This window comes from Physeter macrocephalus, chromosome 17 (assembly GCF_002837175.3).
Source record: "Physeter macrocephalus isolate SW-GA chromosome 17, ASM283717v5, whole genome shotgun sequence".
Taxonomy (NCBI): domain Eukaryota; kingdom Metazoa; phylum Chordata; class Mammalia; order Artiodactyla; family Physeteridae; genus Physeter; species Physeter macrocephalus.
In genome coordinates, this window is record NC_041230.1 from 13,305,516 (window position 1) to 13,325,966 (window position 20,451).

General features: G+C 41.0%; 1 protein-coding gene across 1 annotated transcript in view; it reads left to right on the forward strand.

The window, feature by feature from the left end:
- Positions 1-9,298, forward strand: part of LOC114483987 (zinc finger protein 550-like) — a 20,230-nt gene extending 10,932 nt beyond the window's left edge. Inside the window, exons 3-5 of the mRNA XM_055079121.1 lie at positions 5,763-5,889; positions 8,075-8,170; positions 9,240-9,298. Of these exons, the coding sequence (XP_054935096.1) occupies positions 5,763-5,889; positions 8,075-8,157 (210 nt within the window). The 3' untranslated portion in view covers positions 8,158-8,170; positions 9,240-9,298. The remainder of the gene's footprint in view (positions 1-5,762; positions 5,890-8,074; positions 8,171-9,239) is intronic.
- Positions 9,299-20,451: the final 11,153 nt, after the last annotated feature.

Consider the following 20,451-nt stretch of genomic DNA (forward strand, 5'->3'; position numbering starts at 1 on the left):
TTAATTCTTCTAGGTCTTTGTTAAACATTTCTTGCATCTTCTCGATCTTTGCTTCCATTCTTTTTCCGAGGTCCTGGATCATCTTCCCTATCATTATTCTGAATTCTTTTTCTGGAAGGTTGCCTATCTCCACTTCATTTAGTTGTTTTTCTGGGGTTTTATCTTGTTCCTTCATCTGGTACATAGCCCTCTGCCTTTTCATCTTGTCTGTCTTTCTGTGAATGTGGTTTTTGTTCCACAGGCTGCAGGATTGTAGTTCTTCTTGCTTTTGCTCATGCTAAGTGGATATGATGCAGAAATAATGCAACACCAGGACAAAACAAAACAAAATTCAGCTTGCTTTGCTGAAATTTCATTCTAATTAATATCTACTCTCTCTTGGCCTCTCTGAAAAAAATCTCTTGATGTTTATATTTGTAACCAGCACCAAAATGAGCTTGATGTAAAAATTTATTCCATTGCCCAACATCTCATTTATGGTGACAAAAGATTTTTGTTCTTTATGAGATTGAAAGAGAGAGGGAGAGAGAGAGAGATTGGTCTTGTTTGGATGATGAACTGAACAAACCAACAATAAAATGCCATCTTTGATATAATCAGGAAATTTTAAGTACAAACTGAGTATTAAGGAATCTTTTTACTTTTTTTAGGTATGATATTGGCATGGTTATATTTTTAAAATGTTCTTATCTGTGGGAGATGCATACTGAAGTAATTATAGGATTTTCCTTAAACTGCTCCAACCAGGAAAAAAAAGAGGGGGCAGATGAAACAAGAGTAGCAAAAATTAGGATAAATGTTGAAACAGTGATCTGTATGTGGGGACTCATTAAATTCTTTTTAATGTATATTCTTATATGCAGATTGCTAAGTGAAAGAAGCTAGTCTGGAAAGACAACTGTATGCTTCTAATTATAAGACATTCGGTAAAAGGTAAAACTATAGATACAGTAAGATCAGTGGTTGCTAGGGGTTAGAGGGAAGGTTGGAGGGATGAATATGTAAAGCACAGGGGATTTTTATGGCTGTGAAATTATTCTCTGATACTGTTATATATTTGTCAAAACCCATAGAACTGTACAATACAAAAAGTGAACCTTAATGTGTGCAAATTAAAATAACAATTTAGGAGATTGAGAGATCCCCAAAAATAAAGCATACTGCAACCAGAGAATCTAACTGTATTACGAATGTATGAAACAACCTCACAGAGGGAATGGGGAAAAGGTGCTGACCTAAGTAACTTTGGGAATGAATGGGATCTATAAGACTAAAGGCAAATTGAACTGCAAATATGCACTTTAGTTGATAAAGTTGTCCCCGCAGGAGTACAGGTTAACAATTCTGATAGTGCTATATATGTACCCTGGAATTGAACTATTAAGTAAATGGATGGTGGATGGTAGGAGCCAGGTGTCTCACTGTTGGAGCAGGAATTTACAGATAAGTAAAGAAAGGAGACTAGAATGATCCATGTGGTAGTGGATTAGAGTGGAGGCATCAGTAAGAACTCATGTTTAATTTTATATAGATACAGATGGTCTATACAGATACAGATTAGTGTGTACACATATTTCTTTGTTTTGTAGCTGAGAGGGCCTAAAAGAAATGACATCCCAAGTAACAGTGAGCACACCTAGTGCTCAGATCTTGATTCTAATACAATTCTCTAATAAAATGAATCAAGGCTCCTTGGAGAAGTGGCTGAGTCTAAGACTGGGTCAATCTGGTAATGCCAGAAAGTAAGGAAGTCCTCCAAAAAAACACACAATTATGGGAGTATGTCAAAGAGACACAGGGAACCAACTGAAAGAGCTCCCATTAGCCAAAGATGGAAAAATTTGAGTAACAGTATATATATATATATATATGTATCTGTGTGTGTATATATATATATAATTATACCGCAAAGTACAACAGTATATGAATACATATTGATACAAATAGATTATTGAATAAGTTAATAAATGGGGAATAAAAGACAAATCTCCTGTGCTGAAGAATTCTAAAAATGTTAGTAGATACTCCACACTAAGGGAGAGGGAGTATAACTCCCCACTCCTTAAGTATGGGCAGTGCATAGTGACTTACTTTCTAAGAGTACAGTATGGACAGTGGGGAACCCTGATGAACACTACTTCAGCCAAGTAATCAAAGTGAACATCAATAGGCAGCCATAAATCATGTTGATAGTATGTACCCTTCCTATGATGTGGTAAAAATGGCATTCTGCATCTGTGATCTTCCTCCCCCACAACGATAGGCCCATTAGAAAAGTCCCACAATCATGAAAAAAAAAGTTAAGTTCCAGTAGAGGGGCATCCTACAATATACCTGACCAAAACTGTCAAGATCATCAAAAACAAGCAAAGTCTGAGAAACCATCACAGCCAAGAAGAGCCTGAGGAGGCATAACTAATGCAGTGTGGTATCTTGGATGGGGTTCTAGAATAGAAAAATGACATTAGATAAATACTAATGTAGTCAGAATGAACTACGGACTTTAGTTAATAATAATATATCAATACTGGTTCATTAATTGTAACAAATATACCATACTAATGTAAGATGTTAATAATAGGGGAAACTGGGGAGGGAAGTGGTAAATATGGGAATTCTCTATTATCTGCTGACTTTTTCTGTAAATCTGATATAATTACTAGTAATTATATTCTAAGAAATATAATTACTAGTAATTACAAAAAAAGAAGAAAGAAACTTCCAAACTCTTACACACACACACACACACACACACACACACACACACACTCAGTCCTTACATAAGCCGTTCACTCCAGTGTTTGCTTTTGCAACATTTTTTCTTTAATTCTCAGAACAACCTAGTGATGTGGTAACTATTACTATATCTATGGGGAAGTTGAGGCTCAAAGAAATGAAGTGCTTGAGGGTGGAGTACTCCCAAACTCATTTTACGGGGCCATCATCACCCTGATACCAAAACCAGACAAAGATATCACAAAAAAAGAAAATTACAGGCCAATATCACTGATGAACATAGACACAGAATACTAGCAAACCAAATCCAACAGCACATTAAAAGGATCATACACCATGATCAAATGGGATTTATCCCAGGGATGTAAGGATTCTTCAGTACATGCAAATCAATCAATGTGATACACCATATTAACAAATTGAAGGAGAAAAACCATATGATCTTCTCAATAGATGCAGAAAAAGCTTTTGACAAAGTTCAACACCCATTTATGTTTAAAAAAAAACTCTCCAGAAAGTGGGCATAGAGGGAACCTACCTCAACATAATAAAGGCCATATATGACAAACCCACAGGAAACATTATTCTCAATAGTGAAAAACTGAAAGCATTTCCTCTAAGATCAGGAACAAGACAAGGGTGTCCACTATCACCACTATTATTCAACATAGTTTTGGAAGTCCTTGCCATGGCAATCAGAGAAGAAAAAGAAATAAAAGAGTCCAAATTGGAAAAGAAGAAGTAAAACTGTCACTGTTTGCAGATGACATGACATTATACATAGAAAATTCTAAAGACGCCACAAGAAAACTACTAAAGCTAATCAATGAATTTAGTAAAGTCATAGGATACAAAATTAATACACAGAAATCTCTTGCATTCCCATACACTAACTGGAAGAATCAATATTGTGAAAATGACTATACTACCCAAAGCAATCTACAGATTCAATGCAATCCCTATTAAATTACCAATGGCATTTTTCACAGAACTACAACAAAAATTTTTACAATTTGTATGGAAACACAAAAGACCCCGAATAGCCAAAGCAATCTTGAGAAAGGAAAACGGAGCTGGAGTAATCAGGCTCCCCAACTTCAGACTATACTATAAAGCTACAGTAATCAAGACAGTATGATACTGGCACAAAAACAGAAATATAGATCAATGGAACAGTATAGAAAGCCCAGAGACAAACCCATGCACCTATGATCACCTAATCTATGACAAAGGAGGCAAAAATATACAATGGAGAAAAGACAGCCTCTTCAATAAATGGTGCTGGGAAAACTGGACAGCTACAGGTAAAAGAATGAAATTAGAACACTTCCTAACATCATACACAAAAATAAACTCAAAATGGATTAAAGACCTAAATGTAAGGCCGGACACTATCAAACTCTTAGAGGAAAACATAGGCAGAACACTCTTTGGCATAAATTGCAGCAAGATCTTTTTTGACCCACCTCCTAGAGTAATGAAAATAAAAACAAAAATAAACAATTGGGGCCTAATTAAACTTAAAACTTTTGCACAGCAAAGGAAACCATAAACAAGAGGAAAAGACAACCCTCAGAATGGGAGAAAATATTTGCAAATGAAGCAACTAACAAAGGATTAATCTCCAGAATATACAAGCAGCTCATGCAGCTCAGTATCGAAAAAACAAACAACCCAATCAAAAAATGGGTGGAAGACCTAAACAGACATTTCTCCAAAGAAGACATACAGACGGCCAACAAACACATGAAAAGATGCTCAACATCACTAATTATTAGAGAGTCGCAAATCAAACCTGCCCTGAGGTATCACCTCATACCAATCAGAATGGCCATCATCAAAACATCTACAAACAGGAAATGCTGGAGAGGGTGTGGAGAAAAGGGAACCCTCATGCACTGTTGGTGGGAATGTAAATTGATACAGCCACTATGAAAAACAGTTTGGAGTTTCTTTAAAAAACTAAAAATAGAACTACCATATGACCCAGCAATACCACTGCTGGGCATATACCCAGAGAAAACCATAATTCAAAAAGACACTTGCACCCCAGTGTTCATAGCAGCACTATTTACAATATCCAGGACATGGAAGCAACCTAAATGTCCATCAACAGAGGAATGGATAAAGAATATGTGGTACATATATACAATGGAATAAAAAATGGTATAGATGATCTTATTTGCAAGGCAGAAATAGAGACACAGACAGAGAACAAATGTATGGATACCAAGGGGGGAGGGAGGGTGGGAGGAGTTGGGAAATTGCGATTGACACATATACACTATTGATACTATGTATAAAATAGATAACTAATGAGAACCTACTGTAGAGCACAGGCAACTCTACTTAATGTACTGTGGTGACCTAAATGGGAAGGAAATCCAAAAAGGAAGGGATATATGTATATGTATAGCTGATTCATTTTGCTGTACAGTAGAAACTAACACAACATTGTAAAGCAACTATACTCCAATAAAAATTAATTTAAAATAATTTTTGTTAAGAGGGTTAAAAAAAAATGAAGTGCTTTCCCCAAGGTCATGTACCTGGCAAATTTTTGTTTCTAAAGGATGGACTGAAACCTAGGAATCTGGGTCCAGACCTGGGACTTTAGACACTTTAACAGACCATATGAAGCCCTTGGCATGGTGCTGATACACAGTGAGGACCAGTGAGTCTCAGCTGCTGCTGCCATTATTATTGGAATTTTTATCTTATTTTCCCATTCTCTGACACACCAGAGCACTTACTGTCTGCACCTTATACTCCTATGGGCTTGTCCTAACTGTGTGTCATTCTCCAATGGCTTCCCCCATTGATGGCATTTCTCTCTGGCACAACTGCATTATGTCAAAGGCAGCATCAGCCTCCACATTGAACACAGCAAAGAGCTTGGCTCACTAGATGTGTTTGGTGATTAAGGCCTTGAGTCTCTCTTTATCTTTAGCAGTGACCAAGCAACAGACTCTAATCTCATATAACAGTCCCAAAGTCAAGGTGGCTGTCTCCATTTGACTTTCCAGGTGTCAATGACCTTCAGGTACTTGGCCATGACCTTCACTTGGGAGGAGTGGGGGCAATTGGATCTGGCACAGAAGACCCTGTATCAGGAGGTAATGTTGGAGACCTGCAGTCTTCTGGTCTTACTGGGTAAGGATCACCTCCCTCCTGTGTGGGGAACCCACAGCCTCTTTCTTCATTTTACCCTCTCACTCCAGGCCTGAGTGGTAGACAAGGCCCCTGGAGTCCACCCTCTCTCCCACCCATAACTCCTGCTGTGTTCCTGTCCCACCTCCTCTTTCCTGGTCTCCCTGTGTCCAGCCAAGCACCATGAAGGGCCACAAAACAGGAAGTAAAATCAAGAACTAAATGAAGCCCACCTTCACTCCAATACCTAATACAGGCTGGCCTTAGTCTGAGGCCCTTATTCCAGGTTCTCACTGGAGTGAAACTGAATGGTCAAGCTTTGTTGGATTAGGTGTCCCCATAACCCAGTGAGCAGGGGCTTGAGATGAAAGACCATTTTCCAAAACGTCCATGGGTCAGGCAGGCCACCCAGCAACAGTGAAACTACACAATCTCGGTTTAAAGGCTTATTTTTTTCCCAGATGCCTGCATGATCATCCCTTGCTTCCTAAGGCCTGGGCCACAATCCTGTGCTGGTACAGAAGATGATGTTCGAGGGTGTGCAGACAATATCAGCTGGCATTGATGGATACCTGAGAAAGCCGTTCCTTTTCACCTTCTCTTTCCTGCCTTCTGATTCTTGTCAGGAGAGTCTTAGTTTAGTGAGAAATCATTGATGTCTCCCCTAACTTTGGCTAATTTTCCTTTTCAACACAAGGAGCAGCCCCTGACTCATACTGCAGGGCAGGCCACATAAGCTTGCCGGAACTTATAACATTATTCTGTTTTCATTGTCATATTTTGATGATAACCTATTTGTGAAAAGGGAATCTAGTTTTACGATTTACAAGCGATACAAGATTCCCCTTCTGAAGAAGTCAATTTAAGTAAACAAAATATGGGTCAACTGTTTTTAAAAAAGCAGTTTATAATAGTGGACACAGCTAATGCTCCCTGGTCACTCACACCCCATGGCAGGCCCTGTTCCTGACATGACTTGCTTCTCCACTAATTCTCACAGTATCCTTTGCTCATTCTGAACCCAGTTCTCTCCCCTCCAGGAAGCTGCTGCCCAAAGACAGCTATGACAGTTTTTAGCATGAGTTATTATTTGAATATGCTTGTTTATTTGAGGTATAACTTATATTCAATAAAATGTACAGTCTTCAGTGTCTAGCTCAATTGTAGATTTTTCTGTGTACCCACTCATATGACTTCCACCTGGATCAAGTTGTGGAGCATTTTTTTGCCCCAAAGCAGGTTTTCCCCAGTCTCTCAGTCAGTTCCCCACCAAAGACACCACTCTGCTGACCTCCACACACAGAGATTGGATTAGCCCATTCCTGAACATTATATGAATGGAATCACAGTGTACACTGCTGTATGTTCGGAGTCTTTCACTCAACATCCTTTTTTGTGAGATTCATAGTGCAAGGATTAATTTCTGTCCTGAGACTGTTGATGCAGATGTCTTCTGGTTTCTACCTTTGCCTCACTTTGCACCATCACAAATCATAGCTCCAGAATAGCAGAACACTCAACATTTCCCAAATGAAACAGAAAGAGGTCAGACAGTCAGACATCAGTTGACTTATACTTTTCAGTCCTCCCTGGGTACCTGAATCACTTGGAGAGCCTTTTTATTTAACAACTTTATTTATTTTTTATTTTTATTTAAAAAATTTTTTTAACATCTTTATTGGAGTATGATTGCTTCACAATGGTGTGTTAGTTTCTGCTTTATAACAGAGTGAATCAGAGTGACGTGGAGAGCTTTTAAGGCATTCTTGTCCAGTCTTCTTCTCCAGAGATTTCATTCCATTTGGCTCATGGTCAAAACCGGGCATTCCCAAGTGCTTCTGATGCCCAGGGATGTTGGAACACTGAAAATAGCTTCCAAGATGAGGGTGTCACCTTCCTGGGGTCCCATGGCTGTGTATAAAGGGAAGGGTACCCTTGAATTTGATTCTGTGGGATGGAGATCAGGGGGAATGGGTGTTAGGTAGACAGCCATCACTACCCTCTACAGACCTTTGGTCCAAGGATGGTGTTTGTGCTCTTGGTTTCCTGGTCACTCACAGGTCAGCATTTTCTTTGCAGGTGTGGGAGCAGCCTCATTCCAAGATCCCATCTTTGAATATCATACTGAATAAGAGAGGTTCATTTGTGTCTTTACTCAAACACTGCTGTCCTGTTTTTCCATGATCAGAGTATCCTATTCCAAAACCAGAACTGATCCACCTGCTGGAGAATGAGCAAAATCTATGCATGCTGAAGAGAGGCCTCTCCTAAAGTTCCTGTCCAGGTGGGTGACCAATAGCCAGCAGGTGGCGGGTCACTGCACCCTGCAGACCAGTAGGGGACCGCTGGGAAGCTGTGGGATCTCAGGGATCTGAGATCTCAGGGATCTCTAGGTCTTGATTTCCTTCTCTGTAAACTGGGCAGATCACCTCTCCAGGCTGTAGATTAAAGGACACAGTCTGTACACATATGTATGCTTGATATATGAACATGTTTAATAAAGGGAAGCTATTTTTGTAATTACTATCACAGTTTTCCTCCTTTGTACGGTCCTTTCCCCACCCCCATCTCCCTCACCAGAGAATGCTGCTGACCTAGGGATTTTCTGAATAAAAGCACACGTACTACAGTTTCCCAATGACATCTCAGCTGGCTTTAGGCCTTAACGTACCTTGGTTGTGACCCTGATGACCTTCAACATAAGATCTTGGCACCTCTCCAGCCAAACATAGGACATCCTTACCCACCCTCTGGCTCCTTTTCCACTGGTGGTGGCTGAGGATGCCATGGAATTAGTCATACTTTGAATGAAAATTTAAATTCACTGAAAATTAAATCCCTCATACAGGGTATTTTGGGCCAATAAAGATCACTGATTGCTAATTTGAACATTTCTCTCATATTCACTTAATGTAACAGTTGATGTATTTGGCTTTAAATATATTCTTTTATTTTGTAGATTTCTTTGCCTCACTGTTCTTTAGGTGGTCATTTTTTATAAAGTTTCCATTGATTACTTATTTACAATCCAAATTTTCTTTCTTCTAGTTTGGAAGTGTATACCCTGATTCTTAGTATTGTTTAATCTAAAAATTACAAACACTTATTTAACATAATAGAACAAGGAGTTTCAAACACTTTACCTTCCTTCTCCACCATATTAAGAGACTTAGAACATTAACCAATTTGTCCCATCTCAATACATGCATATTATTAAAAAATAAAATACTGGTTTTCAATTTAAATATATATACATGTTATTGAGGCTATACATGGTAATACTATCATTCTAACTTCATAATGGAATATTATTCATGTTTTACACAGATAATGAGCACTTTTTAAATCCACAGATGCACCTCTCCTGGGATCCTCATTTCTTCTATCATCGCAGATCTTTCACCTGGGATCACTTTTCATCATCATTAAATAGAAAATCCTTAAAGAAGAATTTTGTTTTCTGCAGGTTAATTTTACATTAAATTTCTCATTTATGATGTGAAGTAGTTTATTTCATACTCTTGCTTCAGAAGCACTATTGATTTGTTTAGAAAGCTAGGTTAGCAGTTATTTCTTCAGCAGTTTGAATAGGTCCCTTCCACTGTGTCTCTGAACCACAACTATAGGTTTGTAGTCTCCAGGTCTGAGGTTAGGTTAGGAACAGAAATTCTAACATTGATGGAGGCAGTGATTGAATGGGCTGTGGGGTTGTCACATAAAAAGGATGAGCATGCTGAGGGTGTGAGAGAAATAATATAACAGGTATCTCGTGGCCAAATTGATTGATCGTGTAGAAACTGGCTAGGTGCTCAGCAATCCCTTTTTCTCCTCCTGGACACCCAGCTTCCCTTACACTTAATTGGTGCTCGCTTGCAGATGGCAGGTTCAGGTGATGGGCTGATGAAGTCTTGATGAGGGCAGTCCCTGCTGTCTCTGAGTCACTGGTCATCAGGCTGTGCCATCTCCTGGTCAAACATATGTACCTGGGTGTGGCTGCTTTGAGAGCCAGAGGGGAGGCAGGAGCAAGGTGAAGTTCCTGAGAATTAGAGACGAACGGTGACGTGTCAACTGCTGTCACACTCTTGAAATCACATCACTTCCACTTCAGCTTTGGCCTGAGGGCAGTTAGACATGATGTTGTCAAGTGTTGAATCATATGGCCTTGTAAGAATTTGTCTGTTAGGCAATAGGCCTGCCTATAGTTATGAAACCCTTCTTCGTTATCTATTTTTAAGAATAAAAAATTTTAAAGGAGCCAAATGGTGCAAATTAGGTTTTAGTCATGTTGAGTCTGACGTTGCAGAGACCCCTGAGTGGAGGTTATGAATAGGCAGAACTAGACACACAATTATGGTGTGCTGGGGGGGCTTTCAGGTTGTAAGCATCCAAAACGTGGCATCTGGTGTATGGATGAGTATGGAATTGTGGGTGAGATTTAGGAAGTGGAATCTTCTGGTCATGGTGGCAACAAAAATGCAAGCAGAGAAAGGAGAGGGTGGGGCCCGAGGACCGGTTATCTTGCTCGGGCAAATGAGTGAGGATGGTGGGCATCACAAGGACAGGAGAGGGAACACAGTGGCCATGAGGGGTGCCTGCAGGAAGATCAGGGTCTAGCAGGTGGCCAAACATTCCAAGGGGGAATGGATTTTAGATGGATGCTGAGGTTTAGCAGGAATGGAAGTAAAATTACAATAAGGCCTGACCTAATGCTTATTCACCCCTCTGTGGACATACCAGGCTTTTGACCTGGTGACCATTGGTGATGAAGGGACAGAATGTGCAACACAGATGAGAAAATGATCGAGGGCATCAGACATCTGTGTGTAGTTGTGACTGAGATTGAAGCCAGGAACAGAGCCCGGTGGGAGGCCATCAGAGCAGGATTGGGTGCCGCCCTTGCCAGTGGGTTAAGTCATGTCTCCCCTAAAAGATATGTGGAAGTGCTAACATGCAGCACCTCAGGATGTGACCGCACTTGTAATTAGTCTTTATAGAGGTAATTAAGCTAAAATGAGGTCATTAAACTGGGCCTGAATCCAATATGCCTGGTGTCCTCAGAAAAAGGGGAAAATGGACACAGAGACAGATACTCACAAAGGGAAGATGATGTGAAGACACACAGAAAATGGCCAGGTGACTGGAGCAGTACATCTACAAACCAAGGAACACCAGGGACTGCCAGCAAACACCAGAAGCTAGACAAGGCAAGGAAGCGTTCTCCCCTAGAGCCATTAGAGAGCATGGTGCTGCTGACACCTTTATTTCAGACTTCTAGCTTCCAGAACTGGAGATAATAAATTTCTGTTGTTCAGTGTGTGGTACTCTGTTACAGCAGCACTAGAAAACTAATACAGGGACTTCCTTGGTGGCGCAGTGGTTAAGAATCCGCCTGCCAGTGCAGGGGACACGGGTTTGATCCCTGGTCCGGGAAGATCCCACATGCCATGGAGCAACTAAGCCCATGCGCCACAACTACTGAGCCTGTGCTCTAGAGCCCACGAGCCACAACTACTGAAGCCCACGTGTCTAGAGCCTCTGCTCCACAACAAGAGAAGCCACTGCAATTAGAAGCCTGTGCACTGGCCTTTCTCACCTTCTGAGATGGCCCACACTCTGTCTGTGGAGTGTGTTCCTCTCTATATAAATCCACTTCTTACCTATCACTTTGTCTCTCACTGAATTCTTTCTGTGATGAGATCAAGAAACTGAGCTTTATTAAGTCCTGAAACCAGGTGTGTGATCTTTTGAATACTTTTTAGTGTTCCATTTAAATTTTTCCATTTTTATTTTACTATGTCTCTTTGTATAGGGTTTTTAGTGGTTGTTCTAGGGATTCCAATATACATACATACTTTTAACAGTTTGGTAGAATCAAGACAATGTGGTGATTGATTCAATGTGGGGGTGGGGAAAGGAAGGAGTTAAGTATGACACTGAAGTTTCTGGATTAGGTAACTTGGTATAAGGTGATGTCATTCACTACCAGGGTGAATTTAAATGGAGGAGAAGATCTAGGGGAAGTGAGTTTTGTTTGGAACATGTAGAGTTTGGGATACTTGTGAAACATTCAAGTGGAGATGTCAGAAGGCAATTTGTCACATAGGTCTAAAGTTAAGAGAAGGGTCTTGGGCTTAAGGATAGATTTGGAAGTCTTCAGTTGTACTTGGCATCTGTTGTTTTTGCCACTCAACATTTGTTTACTTCTGGCAACCCATCCCCAACTCTGGACCTCATGAGAGGCACTAACCCACTTTCAACTCTACAAGTGGGCCTTGGGTAAACTCAACTAATTATCGTTCCATTCCTCCTGGCCATAGGGATTGGTTCAGGGTTAGGAAAAAAAAAAAAAAAAAAAGAAGCATGTGCACTGCAACAAAGAGTAGCCCCCACTCGCTGCAACTACAGAAAGCCCAAGCACAGCAACGAAGACCCAATGCAGCCAAAAAAAAAATTAATTAATTAAAAAAAAAAGAAAACTGATACAGAAGGTCTTGGGCAGGATGAGATCCTGGTTGCATTTGCAAAACGCTCTCTGAATGCCAGGTGCAGAGTGATTTGTGGGGAGTCTATGGAGAAGTCTAGGATGTGGGCCAGGGATTGGGTAGCAGTGGTGTTGGGGGTTCATGGGGGAAGGGGTTCTAGAGTTATGAGGGAAGTGCAGTCTAAAGAGTGATATGAATGTAGGGAGGAAGTGTTAACTGTTGGCTCCAGGGCCCTGGTATTGGGGATTGAAGAAGACTAAGTTATGATCTTGGTGCCACCAGGAGATGGGGTTGGGCCTTGTGTATTCATCATGTCTTTTTATTTTCTGTATTCATGATGGGTTGACGTCTTGGGGGCCTTGCTGATCCTGGAGAGACTGCCACTCCCAGAGCTAGCTAGTTCCTAGAGGCAGTAAAAAAGTTACCTGTGAGCAAGTCTTTGATATGCAAACCAACCAATCTGGGTCCATACCCCCACCCACCTCCTTTTATCAGGCTCCTGCAGCCTAGGACACTATCCCCCTGCCCTAAATTGCCCCAGGGCCAGGTACTGGACAACTAGATGCCACCTCATAGCCCAGAATTTACCAAAATTATTCAAACTCTCCAATCCTAAACCTGCTCAGCTTGCCTACCCTGCTTTGCCCATTCCTTCCTGCAAGAACCACAATGGTCTCTGGCACCTGTTTTCTTCTCACTCCTCTGCCTCCTGACCAACCCTGGTGCCTCCCCATGTGGCCCTGCATGGCTTGCTGTGCTCCTTCCTCTTGGGAGTTGTAAGTAATAAACTCTTCTTTCAAAGACAGTTTTCTCCATGTCTGTCATCTTACCATACCTGATAAAAACAAACCCCAGGTACATCTTAAAATACCCTGCATGCAAGGCCCAGAGCTTAGTTGGTGTCTATCTGCCTGCCTGTCTGTTGTCACTGTGGGTTAACACAGTGATCAATGGGGTATTAGTTGAGAGTGAGCACCACTGTCTGGTATCTCCTCTGAATTGCGAAGTTGGGGAAGAAGTTGAGCATGGGATGGATTATGGGAGGATGGACTGGGGCCCTGCCGATCATGGAATCAACTGCCCCCACACAAAGGGCTGTATGACCTTTGAGGATATTGCCATTTAGTTTTCCCTGGGGGCAATGGGGACAGCTTGATGAGGCTCAGAGAATCCTGTACTGTGAAGTGGTGCTGGACAACTTTGCACTTATAGCTTCACTGCCTAAGGCCTTCACATCTACCCCAGTGACCTGAGCTGGTTTCTGCCTGTCCCCTTCTCCCCAGAGGCAGCTCTCATTCCCACAGCTGGAGCATGGGCATGTCTTCCTTCCCACTTTCCTGGCATATGTGCCAGGGTTCCAGGGCTGAGCTGTATGCACTACTCTAAGAAGTATAGTCCTCTATCAGCCCCAACAACTGCCACCCTGAAGCCCTGCAGCTAAGGGGCGAGAGTCATTAATCTTGAGGTCAGCCTGGTGGATCCCATCTGGCTTAGCCATTCCCTCCTTAGATGGTTGTCCAGTTCTGGGACAGTTCTGTGATTTGGGTTCTGCCGCCCCTTTCAGCTGACATTTCCTGGGTTCTGGCTGTGCCAGGAATTATAGACACTGACATAGGCACTATTTATCTGGGACCACTGGATTATTCCTGCCAGACATTCCTCAGAGGGGTTTGTTTGTTTCATTTAGGTTTTCTTTGCTGTAGTGTATGGTAGAGTAGTTCACCTGGGCAACTTTACCTACCATATCTTTCCCTTAGGACTCTCATCTTCTAAGTCCCCAACTGGAGTTGAAGGAAGAGTCCTATGTGCCTGAGCAGAGCAAACATTACTGCAACTGTGGCAAGAGGTGCTCAAGGTGGTCCGGCCTTGCTGAGTGGGAGCTGGGGGACGGCATGACGTCAGGACTAGGTTCAAATCACACCAGTGACATGTTCCCTGTTCACTACTGTGTTCCAAAGCTAATGGCCATACCTCCCCTACATCATTCCTTCCCCATTCTTGAAACTTGACCACTTGTTATTTCTACTCTGACTGTGGGTCCCTGGCTGCACTCCCCACCCCTCTGCAGTCTCCACATCTCACCCTCTCCACTACTCCTCAGGGCTCTCCAACTTGGCCTATGATTAATGTGTTGTGACTTGTGCACATTTCTGTTAATAGCCCCTGGACACCAGCAACTCAGCTGTAATCATATTTTCCTGGGGCCTGGTTCTGCACAGGGTTCGTGTGTTACCGGCAGCCAAGGCCTTGCTAAAAATTGTTTACAGAGAAGTAACCTGAGAACCCTGCCTCTCCATCCAGTTCCATGTCCCATCCTTGTATCCTTGGCTTTGGTGAGTATGTGGCACTCTTAAGGCTGCCCCTAGATTCTGTGACCTTTAGAGGCTTACTAGTGCACAGCATCCTTTCCTTACCCTGACCTCAACACCTTCATCTTCCCAACAATCCCATGCACTCATTCCTGGGTCAGGCATATGTTTGTGATGGGCTGTTTCCTCCCACCAAAGTTAACAATAATTTCTCCAGCATGTCTCAGCTTTCAGTGTTCTGGCACGGAGTGGAGGGTGAGGGGTCCCCTTCTGAGCATAGTAGGAGTGTCGCATGTTAGGAATCCCACTCAGTTAGGTCCTTCCACTCAGAAGACCTACCCCTGTGACATGCATGGTCTACTCTTGAAAAACATTTTGCACCTGGCCGGATATCAAGCCATACACCCAGGGCAGAGACCACACACTGGTGTGGCATGTGGAGAGGGTTCTGATTTAGTGTAAAACTTCACCAGCAACAAGTGCAGCAGAATGTCAAGAAGTCCATCAGAATTCTGGGAGGAAGGAAGGGGCTCCTTTGTAAAGAGCTGTAGAGATGACACATCAGAGAAACCTTTCAGATGCAGGGAGGTTGGGAAGGACTGCTTAGTCACATCAGGCTTTCTCCAGTGTCAGGTCACTCACCGGGGAATGACCAGGAAGGGGAGAAACCTCACAGGAGCACCAAGTGTGCAGTGGCCTTTCCCACTGTGCAGAGGCATTACAAGTGAAGTGAATTTGGAGAAGCCTTCAGCTACAATTTCACACTTGGTCAGCACCAGAGAATCCATATTGGAGAAAGGCCTTATGAGTGGCGTAGTGTGGGGAATTCTTTAGACGGACCTCCACTCTCATTGCTCATCAAAGAGTTGACAATGAAGAGCTGAGTTATGAGTGCAGTGAAAGTGGAAAAGCAAACCTTACATTTCCGAAATAAACTCCTCTCTGTCTTGATGCACAATCCTTTTCATATATTCCTGGATGTGATTTGCTAAAATCTTATTGGGATTTCTGCATGGATGTTCATAAGGAATGTTGGTCTGCATTTTTCTTGTAATGCCTTATTCTGGTTGTGGTATCAACAGAATGCTAAGTTCACAGAATATATTGGTTAAACATTCCCTACTCTTCCACTTTTTGGAAGAGTTTGTGTAGAATTATTACTTCTTCCTTAAGTGTTTGGTAGAATTCACAGTGAAGCCATTTAAGCCTGCAATTTGCCTTGTGGGAATGTTTCTAAATAGAAATTTAATTTCTATAATAGATATAGGTCTAAATAAGTTAACTATTTTTTTTCTTAACTGAGCTTTCATGGTTTTTGTCTTTAAAGGAAATTGTCTATTTCATTTAAGTTTTTCAATTAATGCCATAAAAGAAGTTCACGATATTCCCGTACTAACATTTAATATCCATAGAATCTGTGGTGATGTCTGTCTACTCTCTCATTCTTGATTTCATAATTTGTGTATTCTCTATTTCTTGATAAAATTTGGCTAGAGGTTTATCAATTTTACATATCTTAAGGCTTTTAGTTTCAATGATTTTCTCTAGTTTTTGTTTCTTTGTTTCATTGGTTTCCATTTTTATCTTTATTATATCCTTTTCCTGGTTTCTCTTATTTTTCTAATTTCTTAATGTGGAAACTGAGATCCATGATTTAAGACGTTTCCTTTTTAAAATGTGTTTAATGTGATACATTTCCCTTTAAATACTCTTTTTAGCTGCCTCCCACAAATTTTGATATGTCGTGTCTTCACTTCCATTCAGTTCAAAATACTTTCACAGAACAAATATCTTTAAAATTGATAAAGTCTCATTTATCCGTTTTTTCCCTTTTGTCTTGTGCAATCATGTCTAAGAATTCTTTATCTAGGCTTCACCATTTTCTCTATTTTTATATAAATCTTTCATAGTTTTCCAGGTTCATCCACATTGTATAATTCCTTGTGTCATTCCTTTTCATAGCTGAAGAACATTCCATTGTATGTTTATAGCACACATTGTTTATCCATCCATTGATAGAAATTTCAATTATTTCCACCTTTTGGCTATTGTGAATAGTGCTGCTATTAACACTGTGTGAAAGTATTTGTTGAAGTACTTGTTTTCAATTCTCTGAGGTGTATACCTAGCCATGGAATCATATGCCATGTGGTAGTTCTATGCTTAACTTTTTGAGGAACCACCAAACTCTCTTTCTACAGCAGCTGACCCATTTTACATTCCCACCAATAATGTACTGATTTTTGCATGTTGATATTGTACCCTGCAACTTTTCTGAATACATGTAGTTTTTCTGGTAGACGCTATGATACTTTCTATATTTATAATCATGTCATCTGTGCATAGAGGTAGTTTTACTTTTTCCTTTCCAAATTTAATGCTTTTTGTTTCTTTTTCTTGCCTAATTTCTGGCTAAAACTTCTAGTACATTGTTGAATGATAGCGGTAAAAGCAGGAATCCTTGTCTTGTTCCTAATCTTGGGGAGAAAGCTTTCAGTCTTTCACTATCGAGTATAATTTTAACAGTGGCTTTCTTGTAAATACCACTTATCACATTGAGAAATTTTTTCTCTCTTTCTAGTTTTCTGAGTGTTTATTACTATTATGGTTATTATAAAAAGGTGTTGGACTTTATCAAATGCATTTTCTTTGTCAATTGAGATTATCATGTCTTTTTTCTGTTTATTAATGTGGTCTATTGATTTTCTTTTTTCTTTTTTAAATGTTATTTTATTTTATTTATTTATTTTTGGCTGCATTGCGTCTTCATTGCTGCACGCGGGCTTTCTTTAGTTGCAGCGAGCGGGGGCTACTCTTTGTTGCAGTGCACAGGCTTCTCATTGCAGTGGCTTCTCTTGTTGTGGATCACCGGCTCTAGGCATTCAGGCTTCAGTAGTTGCAGCACACGGGCTCAGTAGTTGTGGCTCGCGGACTCTATAGAGCACAGGCTCAGTAGTCGTGGCGCACGGGCTTAGTTGCTCCACAGCATGTGGGATCTTCCCAGACCAGGGCTTGAACCCATGTCCCCTGCATTGGCAGGCAGATTCTTAACCACTGTGCCACCAGGGAAGTCCCCACTTGATATTCTTATATTGAACCACTCTTGCATTCCTGGGATAAATCCACCTGGTTGTGGTGTATAATCCTTTATAAATTTTTAAATGATGTTGGATTTGGTTTTCTAATATTTTGTTGAAGATTTTTGTATCTATTGATATATTCGTAAGGGATATTGATCTGTCATTTCCTGCTAATATCACTTCTCAGTGTTCTCGTTGGTAAAAGAGGGACAATGGACATTAAGGTACAAACTTCAGGATGGACAGCATTGTAAACAGAAGCTGACATCATGCAGTCGCCTGCAGGATGGAATAGTCTCACCAGGTTCAAAGGTGGGGAACAGCATTGCTGATAAAGGAACTAGCATGTGCCAAAACCCCTGGGCTGAAAAGAGCTTAGTCTAGTGAAGAAAGCAAGTGAAGCCAATGTGGCTGAAGGAAGAAAGTGGAAGGCGGTGAGATACAGGGCACAGGGGGCTGGGGCACAAGTCTTCGTAGGTCATGATGAGAAATTTGGATTTTATGTTAACTGCTCTGGGAGTCCATAGGAGGTTTTCAGTAGGATAGTGACATGATCTGTTTTTGAAATAATTATAGATTCAAAATAATTCATAAAGATAGTAGAGAAGGCATGTTACCCTTCACTCAGTTTCTCCCTACTGGTTACTTCTTAGGTAATTATTAGAACATCAAAACCAGGAATTTAACCCTCATACAATATGTGTACATGTAATACTACCTCATTGCATCATGTGCAGAATTGTGTAACCACCACTGCAATCAAGATACAGAACCATTCTATCTCCATGAAAATCTCCCCCATGATATCCCTTTATCCCTTTATAGTCTCTCCTCCTCTCTCTCACTTGCACACATACTGTTTTGTGCCTGGGTCTTAATCTTTAAAGGTGACTGAGTGACAACATGGAGAGCTCAATGCCACTGAAAGGAGCCTATAATGTCACTCAGTTCCCCTGGAAACAAGAGGAATGGCATGCCATGCAGGGCCACAGGAGATTTTGTTCAGAAAACAGAAGCAGGAGCAAGAGATAGGTTTAGGCCACAGACTATTGGGGTTTCCATGAGAAAGGCAAGACAGAGCAGGGTAAACAATGTATATTCAGAAGGTATGGCTGCCCTTAAGAATTGGCTAGCCCTAGAAGGGGCAGCTCTGACTGGGGAGAGACTGCCCCTCCCAGGGCTAGCCAATTCTTGAGGATAGCAAAGGACTCAGCCCAGAACATGCAAACTAACCAATCCAGAGCCATACCTCTTCTATCTGCCTGTGTGCCCCAGGAAGCAATATTCCTCTGCCTTAATCATTCCAGGGCCAGGTACCAGGCAACCAGCTACCACCCCTATAACTTAGAGCCCACTGAAATTATTCAAACTAGTTGAATATAAATTGTTTACCCTGCCCTGTCTGTTAGTTTGATAGGAATTGTATTAAAACTATATATCAGTTTGGGGAGATTTGACATCCTTACTGTGTTCAGTCTTCCAATTCATTAACACAAAATATCTTTCCATCTATTTATATCTTTAACATATTAAAGTACAGATTTATAAATTCCTTTACTTCCATTTGGACAGTATAATGGATTTAGAACAATTTCCCCATATTAAATTATGTGTTATTGAGGATATACATGGTAAGTTCATCTTTCTAACTCAAAAAGGAAATATGATTTCATATAGCTAATGAGTGGTTGTATAAATGCACAAACACACCTTTCTTGTATACTTATTCCTTTTATCATTGCAGAATTTTCAACTGGAATCACTTTACTTTGACCTTAAACATGATCTTTAGATTGTCATTTTGTGAGGGTTATTTTTCCATTAATTTCACATTTTTTGGCCTTAAATGGTCTTATTTCACACTGTTCTTGGAAGGTACTTTGCTGTGCATAGAAAATTCAGCTGGCAGGGGTTTTTTTCCCAGTAGTTTATGTCCTTCCATCATGTCTTTGACTGGCAGTTGCACATCAGGTCTGAGTAGTAGCCACATTTAGCTTTGTTTTGAGCTTCCTGATCTTAGAGGAACAAAATCTGGACCAGATGTGTAATATGACACATCACTCTGAGATTCTAAAATTTAGATGAGGTCAGAGACAGAACAGGGTTTTGGCTTGTCACATTAAGGAGTAAGTGAGAGTGTGGAATGTAGAGGATAAATAATAAAAAGGATACCTGATGACAAAATTAAAGGGTTGTGCTAGAAACTGGCTGGGTGGTCATCAATCCATTTGGGGACCATGTGAATGAGTTGCGGGTAATGGAATATGGGCAGAAGTGATTGTGAAGCTGTCATCATTATGTTTTCTCATTTCTGCTCCATCCTTGTAATGCCTCTTTGGACTTAATGCTTTCACTTCTCACAACCCCCAGGGTTTACTGCCATCTTCTTGTGGACTCTAAGTTTGGGTCATGGGTTGACTGTCCCTTGATGAGAACAAGACTTGGTGACCCTGAGACCCTGGGTGTTAGACTTGGCTGTCTCATGACCATTCATTTGTGCCTGGCTGCCCTGAGGGCTGGAAGGGTGAGGTCCTGGTTCCTATGACTTAAAAATGAAAAATAACGTTATCTTAACTAACAAACTGGAAACCATGTCAACTTTACTCTTCACTTAGGCCTGCTGGCAATTACTCCTGGTGATGCTAAATTTTGAATCATGTGGCCTGTAAGGAAGTATCCCTTGGGCAATAGATT